This window comes from Sinocyclocheilus grahami, unplaced genomic scaffold (assembly GCF_001515645.1).
Source record: "Sinocyclocheilus grahami isolate Dianchi unplaced genomic scaffold, SAMN03320097.WGS_v1.1 scaffold26.1, whole genome shotgun sequence".
Classification (NCBI taxonomy): Eukaryota; Metazoa; Chordata; class Actinopteri; order Cypriniformes; family Cyprinidae; genus Sinocyclocheilus; species Sinocyclocheilus grahami.
The window spans coordinates 1611436-1637262 of NW_015505205.1; the positions used below are offsets into that span (position 1 = coordinate 1611436).

At 40.2% G+C, this 25827-nt stretch overlaps 1 protein-coding gene across 11 annotated transcripts in view; it reads right to left on the bottom strand.

The window, feature by feature from the left end:
• LOC107566231 (transcription factor 7-like 2) overlaps positions 1–24593 on the bottom strand; it is an 82505-nt gene extending 57912 nt beyond the window's left edge. For 6 of the 11 annotated variants that reach the window (XM_016251683.1, XM_016251667.1, XM_016251662.1 and 3 more), the window contains exons 1-3: positions 24061–24592; positions 23851–23917; positions 23574–23698 (exon numbers count right to left, since the gene is read on the bottom strand). In XM_016251683.1, the coding sequence (XP_016107169.1) occupies positions 23574–23698; positions 23851–23917; positions 24061–24249 (381 nt within the window). In that variant the 5' untranslated portion in view covers positions 24250–24592. Of the gene's footprint in view, positions 1–23573; positions 23699–23850; positions 23918–24060 lie in introns of all 11 variants that reach the window. The other 5 variants (XM_016251693.1, XM_016251629.1, XM_016251675.1 and 2 more) reach the window with 1 other exon arrangement.
• Between the last annotated feature and the right edge of the window lie 1234 nt (positions 24594–25827).

The window sequence follows — 25827 nt, forward strand, 5'->3', positions numbered from 1 at the left end:
ATCAAACAGCTTCATGCCTTCCCTTATTACAGCCTACCGGTGGAGTTTGTTTGACCTTGTCAGGCCTCCTTTGAGATTTTACTCTTCTTATGAGGACATTCCAAGCTCCACTTTGCCAAAGACAGAAAAAGAAAAAATGCCTGGTTCTGTGGCTCACTATTTAAGCAAATACCCATGAAATGAGGCTGTAGTTGTAAGGCTGTTCATGTGTCTTCAAGAATAGGACTGAATCAGAGCTAATTAGAGGTGGATTCACAGCAGGATGCATTCCTGTGATCCAGTCTGGAGGAACTTTTGGACTCCTACCTTGGCCTCAACTTGATCATACCCAGCTCCAAATAGTCAAACTGGTTGCTGGTATATTGAAGCGTATTGTTTACAGGTGGACAGGAATGCCACATTAAGAATCTGCTCAAGTTTAATGCAAAAATAACACGTAATAATCATAAATAAGTTTTAGTTTGAAATGTGTGCGCATGTAGGACTAGGTAATATCTTGGTAGGTAGGACCAGGTAATGACCTGTACTCCAGCGCTGTGAAGTTTAGTTTGGATGGGGTGAAAGGTGACACCTTGCCAGTGTGGGTGCTGAAAGCTTAGTACACGTACTCTGACAGGCGTATCCACTTCAGACCTTTCCCTTGGTCTAATCCCTCCTGCAGGTTTTACAAGCATGCCAAGGAAAGCTGAGCCTAGACCAGTGCCAAAGCCCCAGCAGTGTTCCCTTGCAGCCTAACCCCCTACACCACCCCTGGCCTGCTGACGGACGCACCACTTGGGTTTGAGAAGGCCATGACCTCTGACCTCCCCCGCCTCTTCTCTGCCTACTAAAAACTCTCCAGTTAGGAGGCCCCCTTCCACGTAACTCAAGTGCTATTCTGATGTGACAAACTGCTCTGGAACTCTGGAGAACTCAGTACCCTCCCCATTAGCCTTCAGACTAACCCAGAGTGCTTACTCTGTCCTGGGGCCCCAACAGCAGGGGCTCCCCTTCGCCTCCCCCACCCTTCAGCAAACCCTCAAGCCTTGCCTCGCCTTCTCCTGCCTTGCCTCAGCACAGCTACAATGGGAATGAATGACTCAATTGTCTCTGATGAAGTGAAAGACAAGGGAGCCCTCTAAATCCTCCAAAAGGGATGAACTCTCTCTCTGTCCCTCTATTGCCTGGAGACTTCCGGGAGAAAGAGAGAGAGAGGGAGTCAGAAAGAGAGAGATAGAAAACACCAGAGACCACGAGTTGCATAATCAGGTCTTCTGGCAAAATCTTTTCACCTAAACTGGATCTGGAGCTAAATTTTGCAACCTGACCTTTGCAGAAACCCTTTATTTTTCATGGAAAATCATTCTAAACCAGAACTCCACTTTACAATGTTAGGCCTACAGCTAAAGTCATCTGGATTATAGAAGCATTTGCAACAGTAAGTAAACTAGAGCAACAAAACTGAATGTGATAACCACATTTAATCCATGTAAATTGCGTGTTTGATTTGATTTTGGATTAAGAGCAAAGGCTTTTCCACAATCAGACAAATCAGATGCCTAATTTGTCAGAGAGACTAGGGATATCTACGGATCTATTTTCAGCTGTCCAGCATGGGATGAACCAATGCATTAGGAAGCATTCCAGCCACATTAACAAAGTACACAGGAAAGCAATGTACAATGTACACCTGAAGACAAAATGGTGTAAGGGGGTCCGGAAGATCCCAGACCATCTGTGGAGAGGGGTCAAGAACATATGCAGCTACTAACACACATGGCACATGCATCCAAATGTTAATTTAACCATCACCATATCCACACATGATCTAAGGGTGTGAGAGCTGACCTCTTGCTAATTGCAAGAATAAAACAAGACATTATTTAAGCTAAGACACCTGAAACAGACTGATCAGATGTGGCCTGGTGGCTAGTGTGCATGCTCTAACACAGTGTTTCCCAACCGGGGTGCCGTGTAAAAAAATAATTTTTGAATATTTTTAAATTCCTAAAATGTTCAAAAAAGCATCTATTATATAATATCCATTTCTGATGTCGCCAATAATTAGAGATGCACCGAAATTTCGGCTGCCGAAAATTAGTTCACCGCTCAGGTTTCACTTTCACGTGGTGTGACGCTCTGCGTATTATCCCGCTCTATGCGTGTGCGCTCCGCTCAGTCGCTCCACTCGTATACCGTTCATGCGAATCGGAACAGCAAAGTCCACTCAAAAATTGAGCCGACAGGAAACATTGATGTAGTACAGTATTGTTTCTGTCTGCAATGGCCCTACTGTGTTGTAACATGGTGTGGTATATGGGCAACTCTGGTAACGCTGCCCTCTCATTCATTGATCTACTAACCGCTATGTTATGCTCACGTGCTCTGATAATAATAGCTTTCTAGGACTAAAAATAAATAAATAAATAAAAAATGTTAAATATCTTAACCCTACTGTTAGACCTACCTGAAAAACTAAAAAGCAATTTATTTAAATCAAAGGCCTGTCGTTATTTTTTATTTGTGCTATCATTATTCATTTGTTTATTTCTTATTTTATTACTGACTGCTTACTTGTCATTTTTTATTCAATTCAAAGTTTGAAATCAAGCTATCTCGTGCTACTGCACCAAAATTACCCCACTGTAAAGTAAAAAAAACACTGAGTGACCAAAAATTTGTGAGATAGCTAGTTATAATGGTAATTAAATACTGTTTGCATATGTATAAAAGCCTACTTTAAAATCTGTCATATAAATTGGTCTCTTCACTAGAAATTAGCCTACTGATTGCCACCATTGATGGACAATTTTTTGTATTAATATTAAAAATATCTGTATGACATTATATTCTGCAGTTCTTCCCTGTTGAACCGAATATCTACACTTTTCAAATTATCATATCGAAGATGGAAATTCAAATATTGTGACAAAATCACCAATCACAACGCACTGGATAGCTGGCCAATCAGAGCACACCTCGCTTTTCAGACCGATGAGCTTTGTAAAAATCAACGCATTTCAGAAGGCATAGAGGAGAAACAATAATGTACAGTATATGGAAAATAATGTTTTTTGAACCTTAAACCGCATAAACACATTTCATTACAACAAATACACAAAATAATGTTCTTTTTAGCAGCATCATATGACCCCTTTAAGAGTGCTTCTTACTAGGTTCACATGGAGAACCACACAAGTTTGAATAAGAATTATGATAAATACCACTCCCACTGAACAAGCAACAATAAAAAGCCCATTGTTTTGTTCACAGGTGCTGAGGAACAGGCAAGCATGGATACATACAGACTTGCACTTAATACACTCGCTCTCTCAAGATGAGAATTTTTTTGGGGAAAGGACATAATAATGATCCAGACAGGCTCTTTGAAATTCACTGATCCAAAGAGAAGGGATCTGCCCATCTGTGAGACTCCCATCTCTAGAGAGGTAGAGAGAGCGGGAAAAGAGAGAGAAAGCATGTGTTTGGGTGTGTGTGTGTGCGTCTGTCTGTCTTTGTATGTTTGCTTGAAACATTCAAATAGCCTTCATTTCGGATGGATGGAAGCATGCTGGAGGTGGGGGCTAGGGGTGGAGGGGGGTGGAGGAGGAGGAGGAGTAGCTCAACACTAGATGAAACTGAAAGTTAGTGTACACGAAGGCTCTTCACACTTGCTTAGTTCTTCTAATACACATTTTATGAGTAAATAAAGGAAAAAAAGAGAAAAGAACACCCCACCAGCTCAGATTGCCTCAGGCATTCTGCAACCAGGAAAATAAAGCTGGAATGTGGGCAGGCCTGGGGTTTGTGTGCCCCGGGGCGGGAGAGGGTCCGCGGGGCCCGTATTTACTCCAAAGCTGGAACCGCTGGGGGGTTCTCAGCACTCTGACAGCACAGAGCCAGAGACCCCAGCCTGATCTCCTCCATCCCCTCACCTCTCACCTTGGCCCTCTTCATAATAAATACCCACTGACATTTTTCTTTCACACTGCCTCTAAAACTGATCTTCCAAACAGTTGACAAGGCAGGCATCTTTTGAAACTTAGGCCTAAAACATACTCCACAAAAGTATTTGAACATGGACGCTTCGAGCTAAGCAAGCTTGATTTCATGTATTGATCCGAAATAGCATAAAATAGCATGAATGCACACTGCATTCTCAGCACTGCCACAAGGGGTGCTATAATGGGCGCAGAACAACAGTTTAAGCACAAAAATGATTGAGTTTATAGTTAGCTACCTGAATAAAAACATTCAATTCAATGGCACAGGTATTTTCGGCTAACTCTACAATCCCACAGAGAGATAACTGACCCAAAAATGTACTCACTCTCATTTTGGTACACACTTGCAAGAATTTCTCTGTCTGTATGTCTGTCTGTCCAAACAATGAAAGCCAATGGGGTTCCATGATTTGGACGTCAATGTTCTATAAAAAAAATTTTTTTTTGCGTTTTGCACGATACAAACGATACATACTGGTTTGGAACAACATGAGGTTGAGTAAATGATGACAGAATTAAATTTTAATTTGTGAAGTTTTCAAGTGCCACAGTAATGCAAGAACCTCAACATCTCTTCCACTTAGAGACATTTCAAGAACGTTTTAGTTAAAGGAGTCCTATTATGCTCTTTTACAATGTCTTTAATTTGTTTTGGGGGTGTACTAGAACATGCTCTCATGCTTGGTGGTTCGAAAAATGCATTATTTTTTTACATAATTTACATTATTAAAATACCTTTCTCCCCATCCTGGCACAAACGGCTCAATTAGTTCCGGGTTTGATGAAGGCCCGCCTTCCAAAATACAAAATGTGATGTGATTGGTTAGCTGTCCCAGTGCATTGTGATTGGTGAACAGCTTAGACGGTGTTTCAGTACTGCCGCGCCCCTTGCCAAAGCAGCAAGTTCCGTCTGCTCTGGTTTAGTTAAGGATGGCGTCAATTAGGGCTGGACAATAATTCAACATCAATATGTATCGCAATATAATTTTTTTCAATAACGGTGATATGATTTTTAAACACATTTCCGATATTTCGATATACATTACCAGTTTCCCATACATTGATTTATTTGTGCTGTTTGACTTCATTGAATAAACATGAGCACTGCACGTTTCAAAATCATAACACATCGCGGGTGTTTTATATGAATGTATCTCTGAAGGGAATTGACTGTCTTCAGAAAAGTTTCGATGGCATTTTCATTTGATCTGATAAAGTAGCATTCATGAGCGGAGCTGCTTTGATTACAGCCATTACTGAGAAAACCGCTAGGGAAAGAAATTATAGAAATTAATACTTTTATTTAGCAAGGATGCTTACAATTGATCAAAAGTGATGATAAAGGCATTTATAATGTTACAAAAGATTTATATTTCAGATAAATAGTGTTCATATTGATATCGGAATTATATTGTATCGACTGAAATTAAGAAATATATTGTGATATAAATTTTGGCCATATCGTCCAGCCCTAGCGTCAATATCGCCATATCAATTTGAGCCCGGATTCAGACCCAGAGAATATTGAACAAGAGGATTGCGCAGAACCTTTGCACGCACGGATATGGCAAGACATATTAGAGTGGTAACGTTATTGTTTTTTTTTTTTGGCTAAATCACGTTTTAGATAGGATGTCAACAACCGCTTAAAAATAACTGCATTTACTATGAAATTAATGTTTTCATAATTGTAACATGCACACACACACACACACACACACACACATACACACACACACAAATAAACCTTGAAGCACTCCAAACTCCATATTCATAAGGTCTTGTCCCTGAGTGTATCTGAGCACCATTATCTGCCTCGAAATTCAAAATGGTTGCAGGTCAGAAGCATCAACGCAGGACAACCTTCTGATTTTACCCTACAACACAAACCCGAACCATACTCAGGGAACATCAAACGCGTTCAGTGTAGCACAAATACTACAGGCTGGTCTATTCAGGCCAATCTCGCTCTCAACTACATTAATTTAAATGGCAGAAGAGTTTACTGTACCTTTTGTTGGTTGGTGATGTATCCACTGCATAATTTTTTTAAACAAATGGCAATCGACTGATGGTTACAGGCATAAGGTACGCAAAGAGTAACAATGCTAACGACCTGTCCATTATAACACGACTACCATCAGGGACAATGCCGGTCTTTTGCTCCCTAATAAATAAATAAATAAATAAAGGACTGGTTATTAGAGCTCATTAAAATGAAGGAGGCACAGATGACAATAAGACCCAGGGAAGGTCATGTGGTGGGAGCTACGGGCAAAGCACGGTGGGTGATGGTGCGACCCCATCTTCTCCTCTGCACCCCACGAAGAGCACCCTTCACCTCCAAATAAACTGTAGTAATGATTTTGTAGTAATGCACCCCCCACCACCACCAAAAAGAAAGCCTCACGGACACACATAACCCCTCCTCCACCTCTCTGTTAATTACTGCAGACATCCATCCACAAACAGCGGCAACAGACACCATCACACACAGCAATTACTGCTGAATCTTTAATGCACTCTTTAAGCAACTCTCTCTGGCACTGTGTCTTTCTTGGGCAAACCACAGACCTGTCTTCTCGAACCATTAACAGAGGAGTGACAGGGCACTGGGACAAGAATAAGCAAACTTACTGACTGTATAGCCTATAAGCTCTTTTCAAATCCAAAAGCTCCAGCAGAAACCTCCTTTCAGGTAAATGTCTTCAATGCAACCCCCTTCTCGCTAATGATCGATTCAGTTCTGCACAGATGAGATGCAGAACTACATGTGTAGCTGGACGCAGCTGGGACTAATACAGGATGAGTATGAAAAAACTAATCTCTACTCTTACCTAAACAGTAACACATGCCAGACATGTCAAGTCTGAACATACTAAGAGGTCTATTCATAAGAGGCATAAGATGCACCTGTGTTATACTGTCAAGCTCATGCAACTCTCCCTGATGAAAGAAAACATCTTTATGTGCATTAATTCAAATCGGCTAAATAAACAGCAGGCCTTATCTGACAATTCAAGGTGGATCAGCATTGTAAAGCATTTAATTAAAAAAAGAACAGCATTTGTGGTTAAGTTGGCTGATCAAGGAAGTCTTGGTGGTTTAAGTAGCAATACCAACAGACCAGGACTTAAAACACAACATTTAATGGAAACGTCCCAACATAGAAATATCTTAAGCCTTGGTCAAACTAGACTTTGAGCATGCACATTTTTTCTGGACACTACAATGGAAAATGAGTTTGAGTTTTTGTTGTCCTCTGTTTGCATGCGTATGAAAGAGGTGAAATTCTAGTCTGACAGCAGCTTTAGGACCTTAATAAACAACAATGATTCAGTTACAACATTCTGATAAGCATTTGTTTCATCATAATAGTGTGCTGAAAACCACATTGCTTTGTTTCACCCTATAACAGACTCTGACAGTTGATGATGACGTGTGCACCTGAACTTGCATGAAGCTGGCTTCTCTGCCTCGTATCCTCTCTCCAATCTACTCATTTACTTGATGCAACTCATTGCAACGCTGCGTTAACAATGCTCCGGCTCCATTTCCAAAGCCTCCTTCATGCAAGGCTGCAAGACATGGACATGCAGATTTATATGGTTTTGAGGGTGGGTTTTGTTTTAGTACAGATCTGTTCTATAAAGGTTAACATGCACTGGAAAAAAAGCCTTGGCTACAAACTGTGTGTTTTTGCCAGCTGGGGGAAGCAGTACAGAAAAAAAGCCCTCAGCCAAGCCATCAAGTTGAACATTGAACTTCACAGTAGTAGCTGCCTTTCTATGCCTCTCCTTTTGATGTTACCTCCAAAGCAAGGGATCAAAGGCTTGGAGTGTGGCGTGGGGAAGTCCCAGGCTCTTAGCCTGGCAGCCCGTGATATATGCAAAAGTCTATGCCAAAAAGAGAGAGAGAGAGAGGGAGGGAGGGAATGCAAGCTAGAGACAGCAGGCTTGTATGGAATGTGGCTAAATAGTGTGCTTTACTTTAACAAACTCTGAGGTGATGCAATCACTCCTTTCTGAATTTTTTACAGTGAAGTGTTGAAAACAATGAGGGCATGTCAAGAGAAAGGCTAAGGCTTGTGGCCGCAAAATGTGTATGATATTTCACTGACAGATCCACTACTCCACCCCCCTTTCCCTCACACACATTGTGTCATACTCACATAAATATACAAGACAACGTCTGACTTACAGCAAACACTGGCCATATAAAACGCTGTCCTTCACAAACTGACACAAAGACAGGCACAAGACCCACACATATGGATACAATAGGCTCAGCTGAGGTGTTTAAACCAACTAACCCCTGCTTGAAAATTTTGCACACACAAATATAGGTTTACACGTGCACGCACACACACCCTTTCCCCAGGGCTATAGGATTAAGAGGTCTGTCTGGCTGACAGCGAGCCCTTCCTTCCCACGTACCCTGTCAATTCCCTCCCTCCCTCTTGCCTGCTCGGCCCCTCGGCCCTGCTCTGCCAGCCAGGGAGGAGGACACACCTGAACTTGACATCGATCTGCCTGAGCTTTTCTCAGCACCACACACACACATGCAGTATCACACACGCCACAATACACAATATTTGTGTCTGTAAAGAATGAGCGGGGGACGGTACTGAAAACAGAAGAAATGCTGCAGGAATAGTGATGTCTGATATGCCTGATAAGTTTTCTTTTGAAAGGGTTTTAAAAAAAAGTGAAACATGAGCATTGGACTAAATCTGTATTTGAAAAGAATTTATCTGAAAACATCTATAATGAGTTAATATTAATGACACTACCAAAAATAAATTGTAAAATGATGCAGAGGCTGCTATGAACATTTATTTTATTTTGTAATTTAATTGATATTAAAACCTCTATAGTGCTTTTTTTTTAACTCAATATTAATTCCACTATCAAAAAATACACGTAAAATGATGCAGGGACTTCTGTGAACACTTGAGTAATTACTCAAAAAAATATCACACACGCCACAATACACAATATTTGTGTCTGTAAAGAATGAGTGGGGGACGGTACTGAAAACAGAAGAAATGCTGCAGGAATAGTGATGTCTGATATGCCTGATAAGTTTTCTTTTGAAAGGGTTTTAAAAAAAAGTGAAACATGAGCATTGGACTAAATCTGTATTTGAAAAGAATTTATCTGAAAACATCTATAATGAGTTAATATTAATGACACTACCAAAAATAAATTGTAAAATGATGCAGAGGCTGCTATGAACATTTATTTTATTTTGTAATTTAATTGATATTAAATCTATAGCGCATTGTTTTTAACTCAATATTAATTCCACTATCAAAAAATACACGTAAAATGATGCAGGGACTTCTGTGAACACCTGAGTAATTACTCAAACAAATCAATCATTTTTTTTAAAACAGGTTCATTGAAATCAACAACATGAATTTACTCATTAACTAAAATGATCCTTCTCAAACATAAAATAACTGTAGGGACACCCTACAGTTTTAAGGACTTTTATATGCCGCTTTTGCAAGTCCTTGAGATCATAAGTGTGCCATTTGGTACAGGACCACTTAATGAGGAGCACCACACACACACATGCAGTATCACACACGCCACAATACACAATATTTGTGTCTGTAAAGAATGAGCGGGGGACGGTACTGAAAACAGAAGAAATGCTGCAGGAATAGTGATGTCTGATATGCCTGATAAGTTTTCTTTTGAAAGGGTTTTAAAAAAAAGTGAAACATGAGCATTGGACTAAATCTGTATTTGAAAAGAATTTATCTGAAAACATCTATAATGAGTTAATATTAATGACACTACCAAAAATAAATTGTAAAATGATGCAGAGGCTGCTATGAACATTTATTTTATTTTGTAATTTAATTGATATTAAAACCTCTATAGTGCTTTTTTTTTAACTCAATATTAATTCCACTATCAAAAAATACACGTAAAATGATGCAGGGACTTCTGTGAACACTTGAGTAATTACTCAAACAAATCAATCATTTTTTTTAAAACAGGTTCATTGAAATCAACAACATGAATTTACTCATTAACTAAAATGATCCTTCTCAAACATAAAATAACTGTAGGACACCCTACAGTTTTAAGGACTTTTATATGCCGCTTTTGCAAGTCCTTGAGATCATAAGTGTGCCATTTGGTACAGGACCACTTAATGAGGAAAAGAAAAAGACACATTTTCTCTGGACCTTTAATTCTCAATTATTCACTAGGTTCTACAACAGTATCATTTCTACTGCTCTGCAATCCTGACCATTTTACTCATTCCCCTTCACCTGTGTTTGAAAACAGCATACGTGATCCTTTTTTCAAGTGGACACACAGATACTGTCTGACCACCGTTACCGGTCATAGTGGGTCAGTGTGTGTGTGTGGCTCCCCGTCAGGCAGGCCATGCCAGTGTCTCCGCTCCAGCACCAGATTCTTTAAGAGTCATGGCCTTGCGAGGGAGGAAAAAAATGTGTGGATAATAGGCCTGTTGTTAAAAGAATGGAGGAGAGAAGGAACAAGTGAAAGAAAGTGGGAATGAGAGGGGAGGAATATTAAAGATATGCAGATCCCGTTTCACTTTCCAGGTCATCCAAGGGCTGCTGCACTTGTTGTCATTATGTAAATTTGTGCCAGCTGGACACCTTTGGCCACTGCACCAACTATAAACGTCACAATTCTAAAATGCAATGTGTGGCGTTCAAAATGTCTCTGAAGACCTGCGCGTTCTGTTCCAGGACTCAACTTTACATTAATTTCCCAACTAATAAAATTATGCTGGGACTTGTTCATTGCTGATTCAAACTGCTGACCAATCTGATTGCAAGGTACTCCTGAAAATGACAGTAAGAAAAATGTAAAACAAGGGCCCATGCTTTAAAATTATTATACTCGTATTCACCTCTAGGTTTTGTGGGCATTGGGATGTGTAGACACGTACAGGTAGATTTGCGCTACGATAAAAATACGCAGCGAGCTGCCATCGGGGCCTGCGCCGGCAAAGCTGGGCTTCAATTTGAGCTGCAGTGATGGACGGCTAATGAGAAAAAAAAAATCCATCCCGTATAACAACAAAATACCACTGACACTCCCGATCGCCATGTTCCCGAGATGAGACAGAAAAAAAAAGGCGAGGAAAAAAGAGAGCCAGAAGAAGACAGGCAGAGAATGAGAACGAGGGAGAGAGAGAGGGAGAGAAAACTCACAATGATGACACGTAAGTGCAAAGAGCGATTAAGGATTTACTTTCAAAAGGGCCTCAATTGATCTTTTTTGATAGACCTGCAATAAATCAAACCAGATTGACTCACATGAGAACGAAGTCTAATCCTTTAGTCAGATCCAGAAGAACTCAAACCAAACCAGCTGTTAATTTAGGCTTTACAAGATAAAGCAGGCGAAAGCCAACCTGATGTACCCTAGGGCAAGGGCTTACATCATCTCTGTAAAGCAATCAACTTATTGCCAGTTTGGAGAGGTAATCAGAGTGCACACTGGGAGGAGAGAAAAAGACAGAATGGCAGGGGAGGAGAAAGTAAGAAAAGGTCTAAAAGGCAGAAATAAAGAGCCTGTATGAGAAAAGCAGACAGAGAATGATGTGGAGGGGGGGACAAAGAGGTCCAGAAAACAGACCAAGGGTTATTGCATGCTAAAATATGTAGCTATGCTAGAGATATGGTGAAATATGAGAGGGAGGCAGCACATGCTCTATTTCTTGCCTGGGCACCCTGTAATTTCCCTGTACATTTGGCCCTATGCCCATGGCCAGTGCCACCTCGGTCATGCCCGGTCAACCACACCGAGTCAGCGCCATAGCCTGCCATGCTAATTAAGCCAGTTATTTTTGTTTGTTTTGAGTATTTTTCTTCACCAAACTTTATTTTTCTGCCAGAAGAAACGATCGAGACGCGCCGTCCTGTCTTTTCTGGTTACTTTTCTAATGTCTTTTTCAGACCCACATCCTGTTTGTGTATGAATATAGGAGACACAGAGATATACTTTACTTTTATACTGTATATTTTACTTTTATACTTTGGTTGAAAAAAATATCAAACTTTTTCTAAAAATATATAAACAATTTATTTATATAATCACTGTTAAAGTTCTACTACTATTACTATTATTTAATACAGTTAAAATAATAATAAACTGGAACCTTAAATATTTGTATTATTTTTTATAAAAACAAAAAATAAATGCATGTAGTATATGTATGCATATGAATAAAGATATAAGATAAAAAGAGAAACAAGGATGTTGTTGATTTGGGCAGTGACAGGGAAGCATCACTCAAACACACCCAGACACACATCCACTCATTAGGTACCATGTTCTTGCCTTTAATGTTCTGTTTACTATGCACAACAAGATCAAATCTGAAATCCAATTCCAGGCCTGACCAGGGCCTTTCACTTTAGTTCTGAGGGAGCCTTGAAAAAAGCCAGGCTTGTAGTCTCTGGAGAGTGTCCAAGAGAAACTGAGGCTCAAGAGTCCAAACAAAACCCCAGGTGAAATCAGAGTAAAAGCAGGAGCCCGCATCCCCACCTCTCACCGACACACTGCATGCACACAGGGATCACTCAGACTTTGGGTGTCTGCTCTACCCAACTAAATTGAAGTTAAACGAGCCAGGGGTTTGACACACATGTGCACATCCATGTAAAGAGCTTGGCACTTCTGCAGCGCTCTGTTGCGCGTACTATCTTTAGTGCTGAACTGAGGCTGCCCTTCCTCCTCCTTTTAGCGGGTGTACCACTCAGCCTCGTGCCTTCCACCATCCTCCCCACGGGGTCACACTTTTAATTACATAGAAACAGTAATCCCATCAGACAGATGGCAAACAGGCCGTCACCCAATGACTTTATGCCCAATTGAATCATTACTGATGTTATTTGCTAAATTATAGTAAAACACAACACCACCGCCGAGCGGGATTTGCACAAGAAGCTAGCGAAAGCAGATGTGCCCTCCTGTCGAGCATCTGTGACAGAGATCAAGACGGCGTGAAGACGGGAAATGGAAAGTCGGATCTGTTTTAAATGAATAATATTCTAATCAGTGCAAGCAAATGCAGACCCTTATTATTTGTTGTGAAAAAACAAACAAACAAAATATGATTCCTCTACCGGACAAGGCATTTCCAACCAACTTGGTTTGGTAAACCACATAACAAGCGCAATTGAGAAGTGACGAGAGTTATTTTCTTAAAAGAGGGAGCGTGTTTGGTTTATGGGCTTTGCTCAGCACCGCCGTATGTCTTTGGGGAACATCCCAAGAATCCACTCTTTCCTGAAAACCAAACACCGAGCTTCAGTCCACAACCTTGCTGCCAGAGCCCATTCATTCTTTTTCTCGCTCACCCACTATTTCTTTCGGTCTGTCTCTCCCTCTTCTTTTCCTCTGCCCATGGTTTCTGTCAACAATTAGCGGTCGTCTCTTCCAGAGTCCCAGACCACAGCACCCCGAGCGTTAAACTATGCAATCTCCCAATCAGTCCCTCAACATAAATTACAGCTTGCGACATAGTTTGGGAAAGAGACGCACCTCGGTGCCAATAAACAAACAATTCCCATAAAATTGTTTTTGACAGAACTAATACAAAATGCCAAACTCATTCATGACTATACAGTGTTTCCCCTAGGTTTACGGCTTTTCTATAGAGAAAATATAATTAAATATTAACTTGACCTTCAAGGGGGGCGGGATGTGCCGTTGGGGGGGCGGGCCACCCCCCTAATATAATGGCAGGGGAAACACTGCTATATAAACCATAGTCCTTAAGAAAGTCAATAAAAATATTTGGAGTTGCTGTAAGCCAAAATTTTGGCTTGCAGCAGGGCCTGATTGCTCACCTGTTGTGTTGCTTGGTGTTAATGTATGTCTGATTGGTGAATTTTCTGGCTGGGCCCCAGGGTGTCGTATTCCATGCTGTGTGGCTAGACTTCATGCCGCAGATGGGAGCAGCTCATCGGCCCAACGCTGGAGCAGTAAATCTACATTTAACCATTGGGGTACAAGCCACACCATAACGTAACACTAACATTTTCCATTTCATAAAACACAACGAGGCGAAGGCAGAATTACGTCTTTGCGCTCTCAGACTTAGGGTTTTAATTATTGCTTCTTAGCTACCATAAGACAGGGGGCACAGGGTCATAGCTTAAGACAACAACTCGGTCACAAAATCCAATTATTTTAAGCCCAGCTCAAATTAGTTCATATAGAATGGCTGTTTAAAATACTTGTCCTCTGCTTGGACTTGATAAGACTGGCAGCTTCCCTACAAACTGGAGCAGTTGCGTCTAGAGGTATGTCCGTTGCTGTAAAGTGATCCAAGCAGCACCCACAAAACTTTGTTTTAATCCTTTCCTGACTATCGGTCAATAGGCCACTGCCTGCAGTTGTTCTTGCGTGAAGACATGATAGATACCGAGCTAGAAGAGGACCTCAAGAGTGCTGCAAAGGGGAATTTGAGATTCCAACCACTATGCCTAAAAAAGGGGGTTCCTGGGACGTACTCAGTGGGATTAATACATTTCTCGTCTGCAGTCAGGAGGATGCCGCAAATTACTAACATAGATGCTACTGAAATTAGGGTTTTTTAAAAATAGTCACAGAGCTTCAGGGAACAGAAGTCACGTCCACCAAAGCATCCCTGGTTCTCCGTTCTGTAATAAGATAGAAGCAACCAAATGACTGTCAACATCAAATTTGCACACACTTAAATAGCATCAGTAAGATCTGACCACAAAAAGCAACATGAGTGGTTCTTCTCAAGTGTGCGGTTGCACTCCTGGAGTCCAGTCCCAGAGGCGAGTGAGTTGAGTATACAAGTTTGTAAGGCCGCACAGCAGTTGTGAGAACAGCACAGGGTCAGCTGCTACCCTGCCGGCTCTGATTTCCTGACCTCACAGCCTGAGAAGCACACCGTCAGGTGACCAGATCTAAAACCTTCTTCATGTCCTCAACCACCCAAGTGCAGACTCTTGGGCAAAAGGGCACCCACACACCTTTCTGCTTTCAAAATCTTCCCTTTGCTCTCCATGTTGATAAAAGACTTTGGTTCAATCTGTGGCCGAGCTCTGTAAACCGATGCCTTTTTTCTCATAGAGTTCCCCGGGCTGTGACCACCGTGTTTGCATACCACAAATCTTGCGCAACCGTCAAGTGGTTTCTCACCAATGAGACTTTACATTAATGGAGTAGACCATATTCATCCGCTCTAAATCAACAGCGTGTAAGCCAAGCAGATTGACATGCCTCAAGAGAGGAACTCTTGTTTACTTGTTTAAGTAAAGTAACAAAAAGAGAAAGTCCCCAGATGGAGGGACTTTCTGTTTGCTGTCCTTTAAGGGAAAGACAACAGTCCTCTTCAAAGGTTGCTCAATACTGTCGTGCGCTTCAGAAGGATAATGAGATGGGTGGAAATGGGTCTCAGCTTTGCGTGCCGCAAGTAAATAGCAGTTTCTATATGGTAATTGTAACTTAATTGTAAACCGAGGAGAATTCAGGAAGAATGTCAGAGTCAAACTAGATCAGTGAGGGCCCTACTTTGGCATGACTAAGCTTCTGGCCCGGTACTGCTTCCTCAACCTGTCTTCCTCACACCCTGAGTGATTTAGTTGGTTGACTAGTCATGATTGAAGACTCTGGGGGTGTGTTAGGCCACGTTCGGTGAGCCGCCTTACGGAGCGTGGCCCTCTTCCCGGCTCATTTGAACTGCAATACTGCTCTTTTGCGCTCAGTGCATCTTTTTGTGATTTGAGAGCTCATGCCCCATTTGTATTATCCACTGAAATGACAGGGGGAGGAAGAGGAGGGGAGGCTGATGGGAAAAAGGAGGGGCTTCATGGAGACAGCTCCAACGAAACACCCCCGATAACACACACATACTTAAACCCACTCACTCACACACACACACACACACACACACACATACACTCTCCTTGACTAATGTGCCACGACACTCGTACATCACCCACAAATTGGCCAAATGAATTAACCACGGCCCCTGGTTAGCATTTCAGGCTTTAAATGGATTTTCCCTCTCCTGGCCTAGCCAATAATTGCATTTATCCATCTTGTTGAAGCGCGGTTTACACACTTGCAAACATCATGCCAATTCAGGCTACATTTTCTGCTCCAATGGCAGGAGAGGAGGAGATTTGTCATTGGATCATAACAGGTAATTCAAACAACAATTAGTTCGATGACTCCCCCGTATGTCAATGTCTGGGAGGATTTGATGGAGCAAGAGGGGTCTTCTGTCGCTACAAACCCCCCCCCATATCCACCATCTTGCTTACCGAGATGAATTGAGCTGCTGCTTTTAAGTACTACTCATCCACACCACTAGGCGCTAGCAAACAGAATCCCATGTAAATGGGACCTGCGGCTACTTTTCACATACATAAACAGATGCATACTCTGTAAGACCGACAAAGCACTTGTGTCGAAGGCTGCTACAGGGGTCATCTGTGCACTCACAAGTGTTTGAACAGTAGTGCATTAGACACTCCAGGGCCCACAGGACAATTGGGCTATGTAAACACTGTGGGACATCCTTCCCCGTAGACCTTAAGATCTGGGCTTAGACAACCCACTATATGAACTCCTGCTCAAACATTTCCCGTCTTAGCCTCCCACACCGCAAGACAGCACACACAGTTAAGGAACATCATCACATACGTCATTCAACACGAAGAAACAAACCTGAGAGAAGTCAAGGCCTCCACATCATTGTTGAGTTTTAAGCTTTCATGGTTCTCAAACGCTGGATAATTTTTCCCCTCAGTGACCTGAAATCTTTCACTTCGACACCCCATGCTATGACAAAGCAGGCAATTTATCTTTATTGATATTTGAAAAATGCAAAGCGCGACGGCCCATAAAGATACAGGTGCTGTAAAGCTGAAGATAAAGAAAAACTGCCGGTTCTAAAGGGCATCTAGACGAATGTCACACCACCGCTGTCGCTTGCCTATTCCATACCAGCCTCGCTTAAACTGATTGCTGGCCAAAGAAAACAGCTCCAGGTCAGGATTAAACTCTCTTTCCTTATAAATCACTCCTACACATCGCTAAATCTTTCCGTTCGGCAGATAGCCGGTGGAGAGAGATCCCTATTCACTATGACTGGCAAGCAGTCATCATCTCTATTTAACTCGGAGGGCTGCTGAATTACACCTCCTCTATGTCAGTGGTCAGATCTTAACACTGTGAAAGGACATTGGTTGCAATCAGAAACCACATCTGCCACCTCTGGCTAACACTGATCAGACTCACGGAGCCCTAGGGGCAGCCGGCCAAAGATACACCTCCATTCAATTATACCCCTCACTCACAATGCAATTGACAATTCGTTCAGTGAGGGAAGTCAATTCCCTGCGTTTTGGAATCGACTGTACTGAGTGTTCACACCGTCCTCTAATGAGATGTAGCCAGCGACAGTTGATCCAGGCTAATCCTTAAGGGTGAAGATGTACAAACAAACAAACCAACATTTCCTACGGTCTGCGATAAAAACATTTTATGTGCGCTAGAGGTGTAGACAATTCCCTCTAATTTGATGTGAGTCTCAATGTGAGATTTATCCTCAGACACATCAACAAGACAAAACTGGTATACGGCCATGTGACAAGCACAATGCTAATCAGCTGAAATATTATCTATACTGTTTGACAGCCATTCAGCAGGATATGGCCAGTAAAACAGCATAATGTAAGGCTCCAGGAAAGCCATCGCACACCCATTATTTAACGCAGGGGATGGTTATCTTCTGATAGTCGGGAAGAACTGTACCAAAAAAAAACCTACATGGTTTATAAAGTTCATAAAGCACGCATCTCTAATAAAGCATGCAAATATCGGCCTGTAGTACCTCTAATCTTAATATAAACCCCGATTAGCGGATTAATTTCTTTATACCCTGGTAGAAAATCTCCTTCACCTTTTGTTCAGTTCTGAATGCAGTACCTTTGCTAGAAACAAGCATGCAATAAACTCATTAGCGAACAGACAAGCAGACGCGCATCCACACACACGCACACACTCCTGGCCCTGCTCAGAGCTTATCCCTTGGCAATTAAAAGTTTAATTAGAAGATTAAAAATACATGGGCTGAGTTTTATCACCTATTACTTTCTCAATTATGTGCTTTACCCATACAAAATGCTCCCGACATATCTACAGGAATTAATGCAGATTATCGAAGTAAACAGGATTTCACCTTCTGCAATGCAACATTATAGAATCTCATTTTGCAATCAGAGCTAGGAGACAAACTTGTCGGTTTGACACTAAATTAGCTCACTTCCTTATCAAAGAGAAACATTTCACAAGATGGAATAATAAACACTGAAGCAAAACTGTGACTGATCAGGCTTCACCTTTTTTTAGAAGCTTCAATAACATGCCTTAATGAAGATAACTTTGTCCTACTTTCGTGTTTAAAAATAGATGCCGATAGGGTTTTATTTGTTTTTCTGTTAAAGTTCTATGCAGAAGTTTCACTGAAAATGTGCATCAGTGACAGACTTCCTGTGTGAAGACAGTGATGGTCACTCTATCAGGCTTTTTATCAGAGGAGAATATTTACCACAGTCTGATATCAATGTGTTTTCTGCACTCGAGGTCCATCTGACGTATGACAACGCCGATCATTATGTTTTAAAGTCTGATAATGAATAATGTACAGTAAAAAGACTAAATGCACACATGCTCTTTCACTGGAAACGTGTGCACTCCTATCATTAAGCATACAAGTCAGATGGCAGCTCCAGAGAGCGTGTGTGTGCACTTTGGCCCAACCCGAGCACGTTCCAATCCAAACAAAAGCCCAGTGCAACCAAATTCCGCCAGCGTTACCCAAGCCAATACGCTGGAGAACTTCCAGCCGACATTTTGATGACGAGGCGGGAATCAGGAAGCATTAATAACTTAGCCTGTTTCATAAAAAAGGTTTAAAAAAGAGGGGAAAATGCCACACACATGGCCTGTCCATCAAACATGACTATAAACTTGTCACCTCCTCCTTGTCGTTTTTCAGTCCCTGCTGTTTTTTTTTCTTTCCTTCATTTTTTTTCTTAGTAGATAAATGTGAGGCCTGGGGGCTCTATTGTTTGGACATCTAACCAGGAACTGTCGCCACTCTCATTGCCCCCACATTAGCAGCAATTATGCGCCCTATTCAGACTGTCTTTGTGCATCTCCCTCCTCTCGGTCTTCCATCTCCCCCACTATGCCACGGCGGGCAAATTGACCCCGCTTTTTCCCGCTTTTCCTAATCCCCCACTCCATTCCAGCATACCGCACAAGGTAAACTCCTCTAAAACAAAGAAGATATACAAAAATATTCTGATTATAAAATCTAATATTTTTTATAACATTTATATAGTATTTATATATAATATTTATATGATATTTTGAAAATTCCGATTCTATCATATTTTTGCGTGAGCACAATAAAACTACACTAGCATACATTCAGAGGAAAAAAATTGCATTTTAAATGTAGTAAATCATACAAATGCACAAATTACAGTATTTATTGGCCAAAAATATTATATCTTTGTATGTTTCCCTTTTACATTTTTACAAATTGTTTCATAATTGTGCTTCATTTAATTTTCCTGAAAAGTCTTAATAGTCTGCATACAGTGTGACAACATGCCCCTCTATTATCACATAATGTGTTTAATGAAAAGCATCTCTTTTTTTTTCCTGAACAATAATTCAAATATTCAATAGCCTTTTAAAGCCAGGATTTTAAGGTATGTGCCAATACAGAAAATGATTTTCAAAAAAATAAACCTGAAAATATTTCAATAAAACCCTTGCATAGTTACATACATTTATATCACATTACAGATCAAGTAGTTTTAAAATATTTGAAATGCATTTATAAAATGCATCTAACGATCTGATTCTTTCTTGAAGACTTTCTGTACTTTACTGTATGAAACTAAATCATTGCAAATATGTGCAAATTTGACAAAAAGCAAAACAGAGTGTATCGTAAAAAAAATGCTGGCTTTTTAACACCTAATTATTTATTAATTTATGTGTTTATTAAGATTGAAAATTAAATAATCTGCCAAATCATCTAAATATTATGGCAGATACTAGCACAAGAACTTTCATAGATTTCCATTTGGAAATTGTATTAAATTCTTGCACTTCTTGTAATTAATCAATATTACAGGTCTTCTTAAACAGACCTTGACTCAAAAAATGTAGAGCTACATTAGGGTTGAATGCATCTTTGACAAAAAATATTAATTACACAAAATCAATTTTGAAATTTTGAGATTAAATTATACAGTAAATTTAAAATAAATAAAAAAAATGGGGAAAAAATATTTCAGGTCTCCGCCAAGCATCTCCTTTTCTTTGCTCTAAATAGTGCAGAGTGCATTTGGGTGTTGCAAGTTTGTCTTTTTTTATATTATGTTCCTTTTTTAAACTACGCATAATTATACGTTGAAACCTGAAACCTCAGCCAAAAGTCTGCAGGCCTAAGGAATTATGGGGCCAGGGGTGGCGTCAAATATCTTAACATTCATAAGTCAGAGAGGCAGTAAATAAACCCAGCGGATTTACGGGCATAAAGCCCCCTGCCAGAACTCAGCCGGCCAGACCTCTGCTCTACCTTGCTTTCCCCTCTCCACAGACCTGTTGAGGTGCGATTTTAGCCTACAACCACCCAGTTAACCCAGCACCTTTCCAACCACAACACACACGTAGAGTGTGTCCGCCGCGCAAACTGCTCTCGATGAAAGAGGGGGAAGAGTGGCTATTGTCTGCAGTTTTTAGTGAGGGAAAAAAAAGAGGATCCAGGCATTGTCGGTAGAACGTCACGGCAAATTGCTAATTGCTACCAAATCATCGTGAAGCTTTTCCGACTGAGGTGGTTGGAAATACAAACTCCCGTTATTACAGCTCTCAGAGGTCAGACGAATTAAACTAGCTCTCTCCCTTCAGTCAAACACACACTAGGGGAAAAGCATTTCATCACTATTGCAAGAGCGGACCATCAGGGAAATTCAGCTGACACATGGTCTGTGTAAATTAAATAATTTTTTTTTTTTTTAAATTGTCACATCTCTGATATCAACCTTTAGAGAAGCATCCACCATTACCTAAATCCTTATGCGGCAGCAGCTAATTTATCCTGAAAACAAAACACGATCAATAAATCCATAAATATTTATGACATAATTACTCACAAATAAACACATAAATGCAATAAAACTGTAATATATCCTCTGCTTGTTTAATACAATGTAGATTAATCCAATTAATAAAAATACAAGTTAAAATACAATTTAAAAAAAATGCTAAGAAATGCTAAAAAGCACATCATCGGCAGCTAAACCCAACAAGCCCCATGCATTCGTTAAACGGAGCGACAGCTAATCGATGCTCAGGTGAATTATTTATCCTCTACTTAAGTAATGCGTTTATGAATACAACGGCTTTCGACTTCAAAGCGGTGTGAAATACCCGAAGTTAAATGCCGTTTCAGAGCAGTACATTTCGAAGGTCGTCATTTACTTAATTTCAGGTTACACCACATGTCATTGTCATAAAGCGTACCTTCACGTTTAAGATTAAGCCTAGAGCTGATTATGAAAATTAGAAATGACTGCAAGATCCTACTGCACAATTTTCCTATCCTTATTATGTTATATCTGCAGCAATGACATCTAAAAAAAAAATGATCAAATATCAATTGTGAATAAAAATATGAACCTACTAAATCAACATTAATTCTTTCAGGTGCCAAAAAAAAAGTGCTGGACAAATATGCATAACTGATATAAACAACATAATCTGTATTTGCACTGAAATATTAAGCATATATTCTCATTACATGTTATTCAACATTATGCATGTTCTAAATAGGAAGTCCATCATGCCATGACAAAATTTTAATGTAAGCATAAAACATATTTCAAAAGAATCCTGATGCTAATATTTTACTACACACTGTGTCAAGGGTGGAATGAGCAATATTGTGCTTTCATTCTGACCATCACAAATTCATTGACTGCCTTTCACTAATAACTATAAACATTTCCCATGATGCTCTTTGGCAATATCATTTATGTGCAATGCATTCTTTAAATAACACAAGCAGTATTATGTTAAGCTCGGATAAATTAGTCATAAATTAGCTCAGATAAATGAACAACGTCTCATTTTAAGTGGCACACTGTAAAAATGTTTTCATCATTAGCACAATTTTCCTATCCTTATTATGTTATATCTGCAGCAATGGCATCTAAAAAAAAAAGATCAAATATCAATTGTGAATAAAAATATGAACCTACTAAATCAACATTAATTCTTTCAGGTGCCAAAAAAAAAAGTGCTGGACAAATATGCATAACTGATATAAACAACATAATCTGTATTTGCACTGAAATATTAAGCATATATTCTCATTACATGTTATTCAACATTATGCATGTTCTAAATAGGAAGTCCATCATGCCATGACAAAATGTTAATGTAAGCATAAAACATATTTCAAAAGAATCCTGATGCTAATATTTTACTACACACTGTGTCAAGGGTGGAATGAGCAATATTGTGCTTTCATTCTGACGATCACAAATTCATTGACTGCCTTTCACTAATAACGATAAACATTTCCCATGATGCTCTTTGGCAATATCATTTATGTGCAATGCATTCTTTAAATAACACAAGCAGTATTATGTTAAGCTCGGATAAATTAGTCATAAATTAGCTCAGATAAATGAACAACGTCTCATTTTAAGTGGCACACTGTAAAAATGTTTTCATCATTGTGTCATAACAGCATCTTTGTTTCCATCCATTTAAACTGTCAAAATAATTTCTGTCATTTCTACTCGATTTCCTTCAGCAGTAATTAAATTCAAAGTGGCAGAAAAGGCGCAGACTGCAGCCTAACTATAGCAGCACGTTGGTTTCATTTTTTAAATATTAAGGCTGCAATTAATTATTATTATTATATTAACTATTATTATTATTATATGAATTATTTGTTAAGGATTTAATGCTTTAGAATAACAGAAACGCTTTATTTTTTTCACGTGTAAAAATCATAATAACGATAGTAATAACAATACTATTATTATGAATTCAAACATTCTTGTATATTTCAGTTTTAGACATTCCGGAACACCCGCTACTGTACATTAAACGTCTAGACAGAAGCGAGCGAGCGAGCGAACCCACTAGTTATTCAAGAACACAGACGATTCAAATAAATAACACTGTAAAAATGCAGAATCTAAGGCAAAGGTACCCTGCCAAGTATGCAAATATAGCCGTAGGAAATGAGAAGAAAAAAATAACAACGGAGTTAAGAGCTGCAGTGGCCGTGTGTTTGTGAGCGTCAGGAAAGCACATTATGCGTTGCACTGTACTCGCCGCTCGGTCAGAGCGACAGCGGATCCGCGGGAACGGCATGCCACTGTACAGTACTGAGTGAAGTGTGGCAGAAGTTCACAAGCCGACCAAAGCGATCCCTAAACATGGACGTGGTGCTTTAGCTGCGTGTATGTGGCTGCAGAAACACGTTAAAAACACTTACTGTGCGCGCGGTGGGTGAGAGAGATCCGTTCGGGAGGTACGGGCTCGTGAGGTCGGGAATCATTATAAATGGATAGCCCGGGTACGGTGGGCTCTTGAACAGCCCTCCATCTTGCCTTTTCGCAGCTAACATGGCGGGGGGGAAAAGAGGAAAACTTTTAGTTTAAGTTACACTCCCAAAAAAAAAATACTTTGTACGTGTGTGCAGAAGCAAACGGAACCGAGGCACCGTGTGTTGTCCTCAGCAAAAAGATGATTTAGAGAAAACAAGCACTCACCCTCCTCTAAACTTTCTCTTGTTTTGTCTCTGAAACTTTCAGATCTAGGCGGAGGCCGTCTTTCCGCCTTGAAATGCAACGAAACACAGGGAATGCATTGAATATAATCACAGCGAGGAGCTCGTTGGCTAGTTAGCAGCGTGTTTAAACAAGAAAAGTGCATGTCAAGTTGTGGACAAAGTCGCGGATTCGCGGTTATTTGTCACTTACCTCAGAATCCGACGAGCTGTTTTGATTCGTTTCCGACTCGTTTACGAGAGAAGATTTGACATCTGCTAAATCCCTTTCTGCTGAGGAGTTCTCCGAAATCTTTTCCTCCTGCTCGCCTTCGTCTTTGAAGGAAATCATTTCATCGTTCGCACCCAGATCGTCCCCTCCACCGCCGTTCAGCTGCGGCATTTTTCCCGAGGAGCGCTAATTTTGCGGGGGGCCAAAAACACCCAAAAGTTTTGAAACCCTTGATCTTGGTGTGATCCCCGAATCCCGAGTTTTAAGTTTAGGGACTCGCAGTGGCGTTTGGCTGGGTGAGTGTTCAAAACTCAAAAAGAAGAGGGCAATCTTGGCAGAAACAGAAGCCGGAGACGGAGCTGAGGCGCTCGGATTGAGGGAGTTGAAGTTGGTCGGAGTGGTTTTCAGTTCAAAGGCGGCGCTGATTGACAGATAGAGAGGGATGGAAATAGAGAGAGTCTGGATTCGGGATTATTGACAGGGAGAAACACACAAGAAAAAAAACTAATGAGATTCAAACAGGGAGGGACTTGAAGTGACGTTTTCATAAATAGAGAGGGGCAGGAAAAAGTACTGGAGGGGGAAAGAGCCTGAGCGAGAAACACAGAGAGAGGGAGAGGAAAAGAGCTTTTGGTGAAGAGCAGGACCCTGTTTGCTCTTCTACAGGAATGAATGGAAAAACAAGCGGAAGACACTTGTGCGGTAGTCTGCGTGTTTCTGCACACAGCTAGAATCATATCGGCTTCCTTACTTTCTGCAGTTGTTTTAGGAGGTGTCGGTGGGCTGGAATAAGCCCACTCGCTCCAAACACGGACTCAAATGACAATACACTCTGAACTGCTCTAAATCAATCCTGTTTATGAAAGCATCACTTCAAAACGATTTTACTTGCCAGGCATTTATATGACCCTTTATATTGTTTATGTCCTTGTATTGGTGATTTAAAACGTGGCTGGCATTCTCCTAAGTAGCCTATATAATCTTATATAGCCTACTGAAATGTTTTTTTTTTTTAATCATTATATCAACATCTTTGTCGTCAAAAAACGTAACTTCTCAAGGCAGCTTGTCGCTTTGATTTTACATTAAAAAAATTAAATAAAAGAATTTTTTTGTGCGTTTCAATTTCTATCTATATAAGGTCATATATAGGATAGTTCCATGCATACAAATTTTCCTATAGGAAACTTACAGATAAATATAAACACTTACATGCAAATACTTTCCCTATATATAGATAAAAAACACAAAAAGTTTGTTTTATGTCAAATAAGTGATTCAATTATATGAATATATATACACACACTCACACAATTCAATGTATTTCTAAGTATATTACATTAAAATATATACACACTGATACAATGAATAAAGGTCTTGTATGATCATATATATATATATATATATATATATATAATCTGTTGGTTCTGAGACAGACAGGCTAATTAAGGCCAGATAACCTGTATTCATTGTGAATAAAGACAAGGCGGGTAGGGGTTGAATATCTTTTCTTGCACATCTCTTCTCTGCAAAAATGCAAGAACAAACTTTTTTGTATGCTTTTGGTTTGTTCATTTTGGATTGAAATAAAGTGTATGTATACATACATGTACAAATCATAAAAGATTATGAAATTAAAACAAAACTATGGGTAGTTTCCCAAAATTGTATGAGCTATGAATTATACTCCAAAGCCATTCCTTTGTGTTTTGATTAGTACTGCCTAATATCCTCAGCCTGCTGACTCAT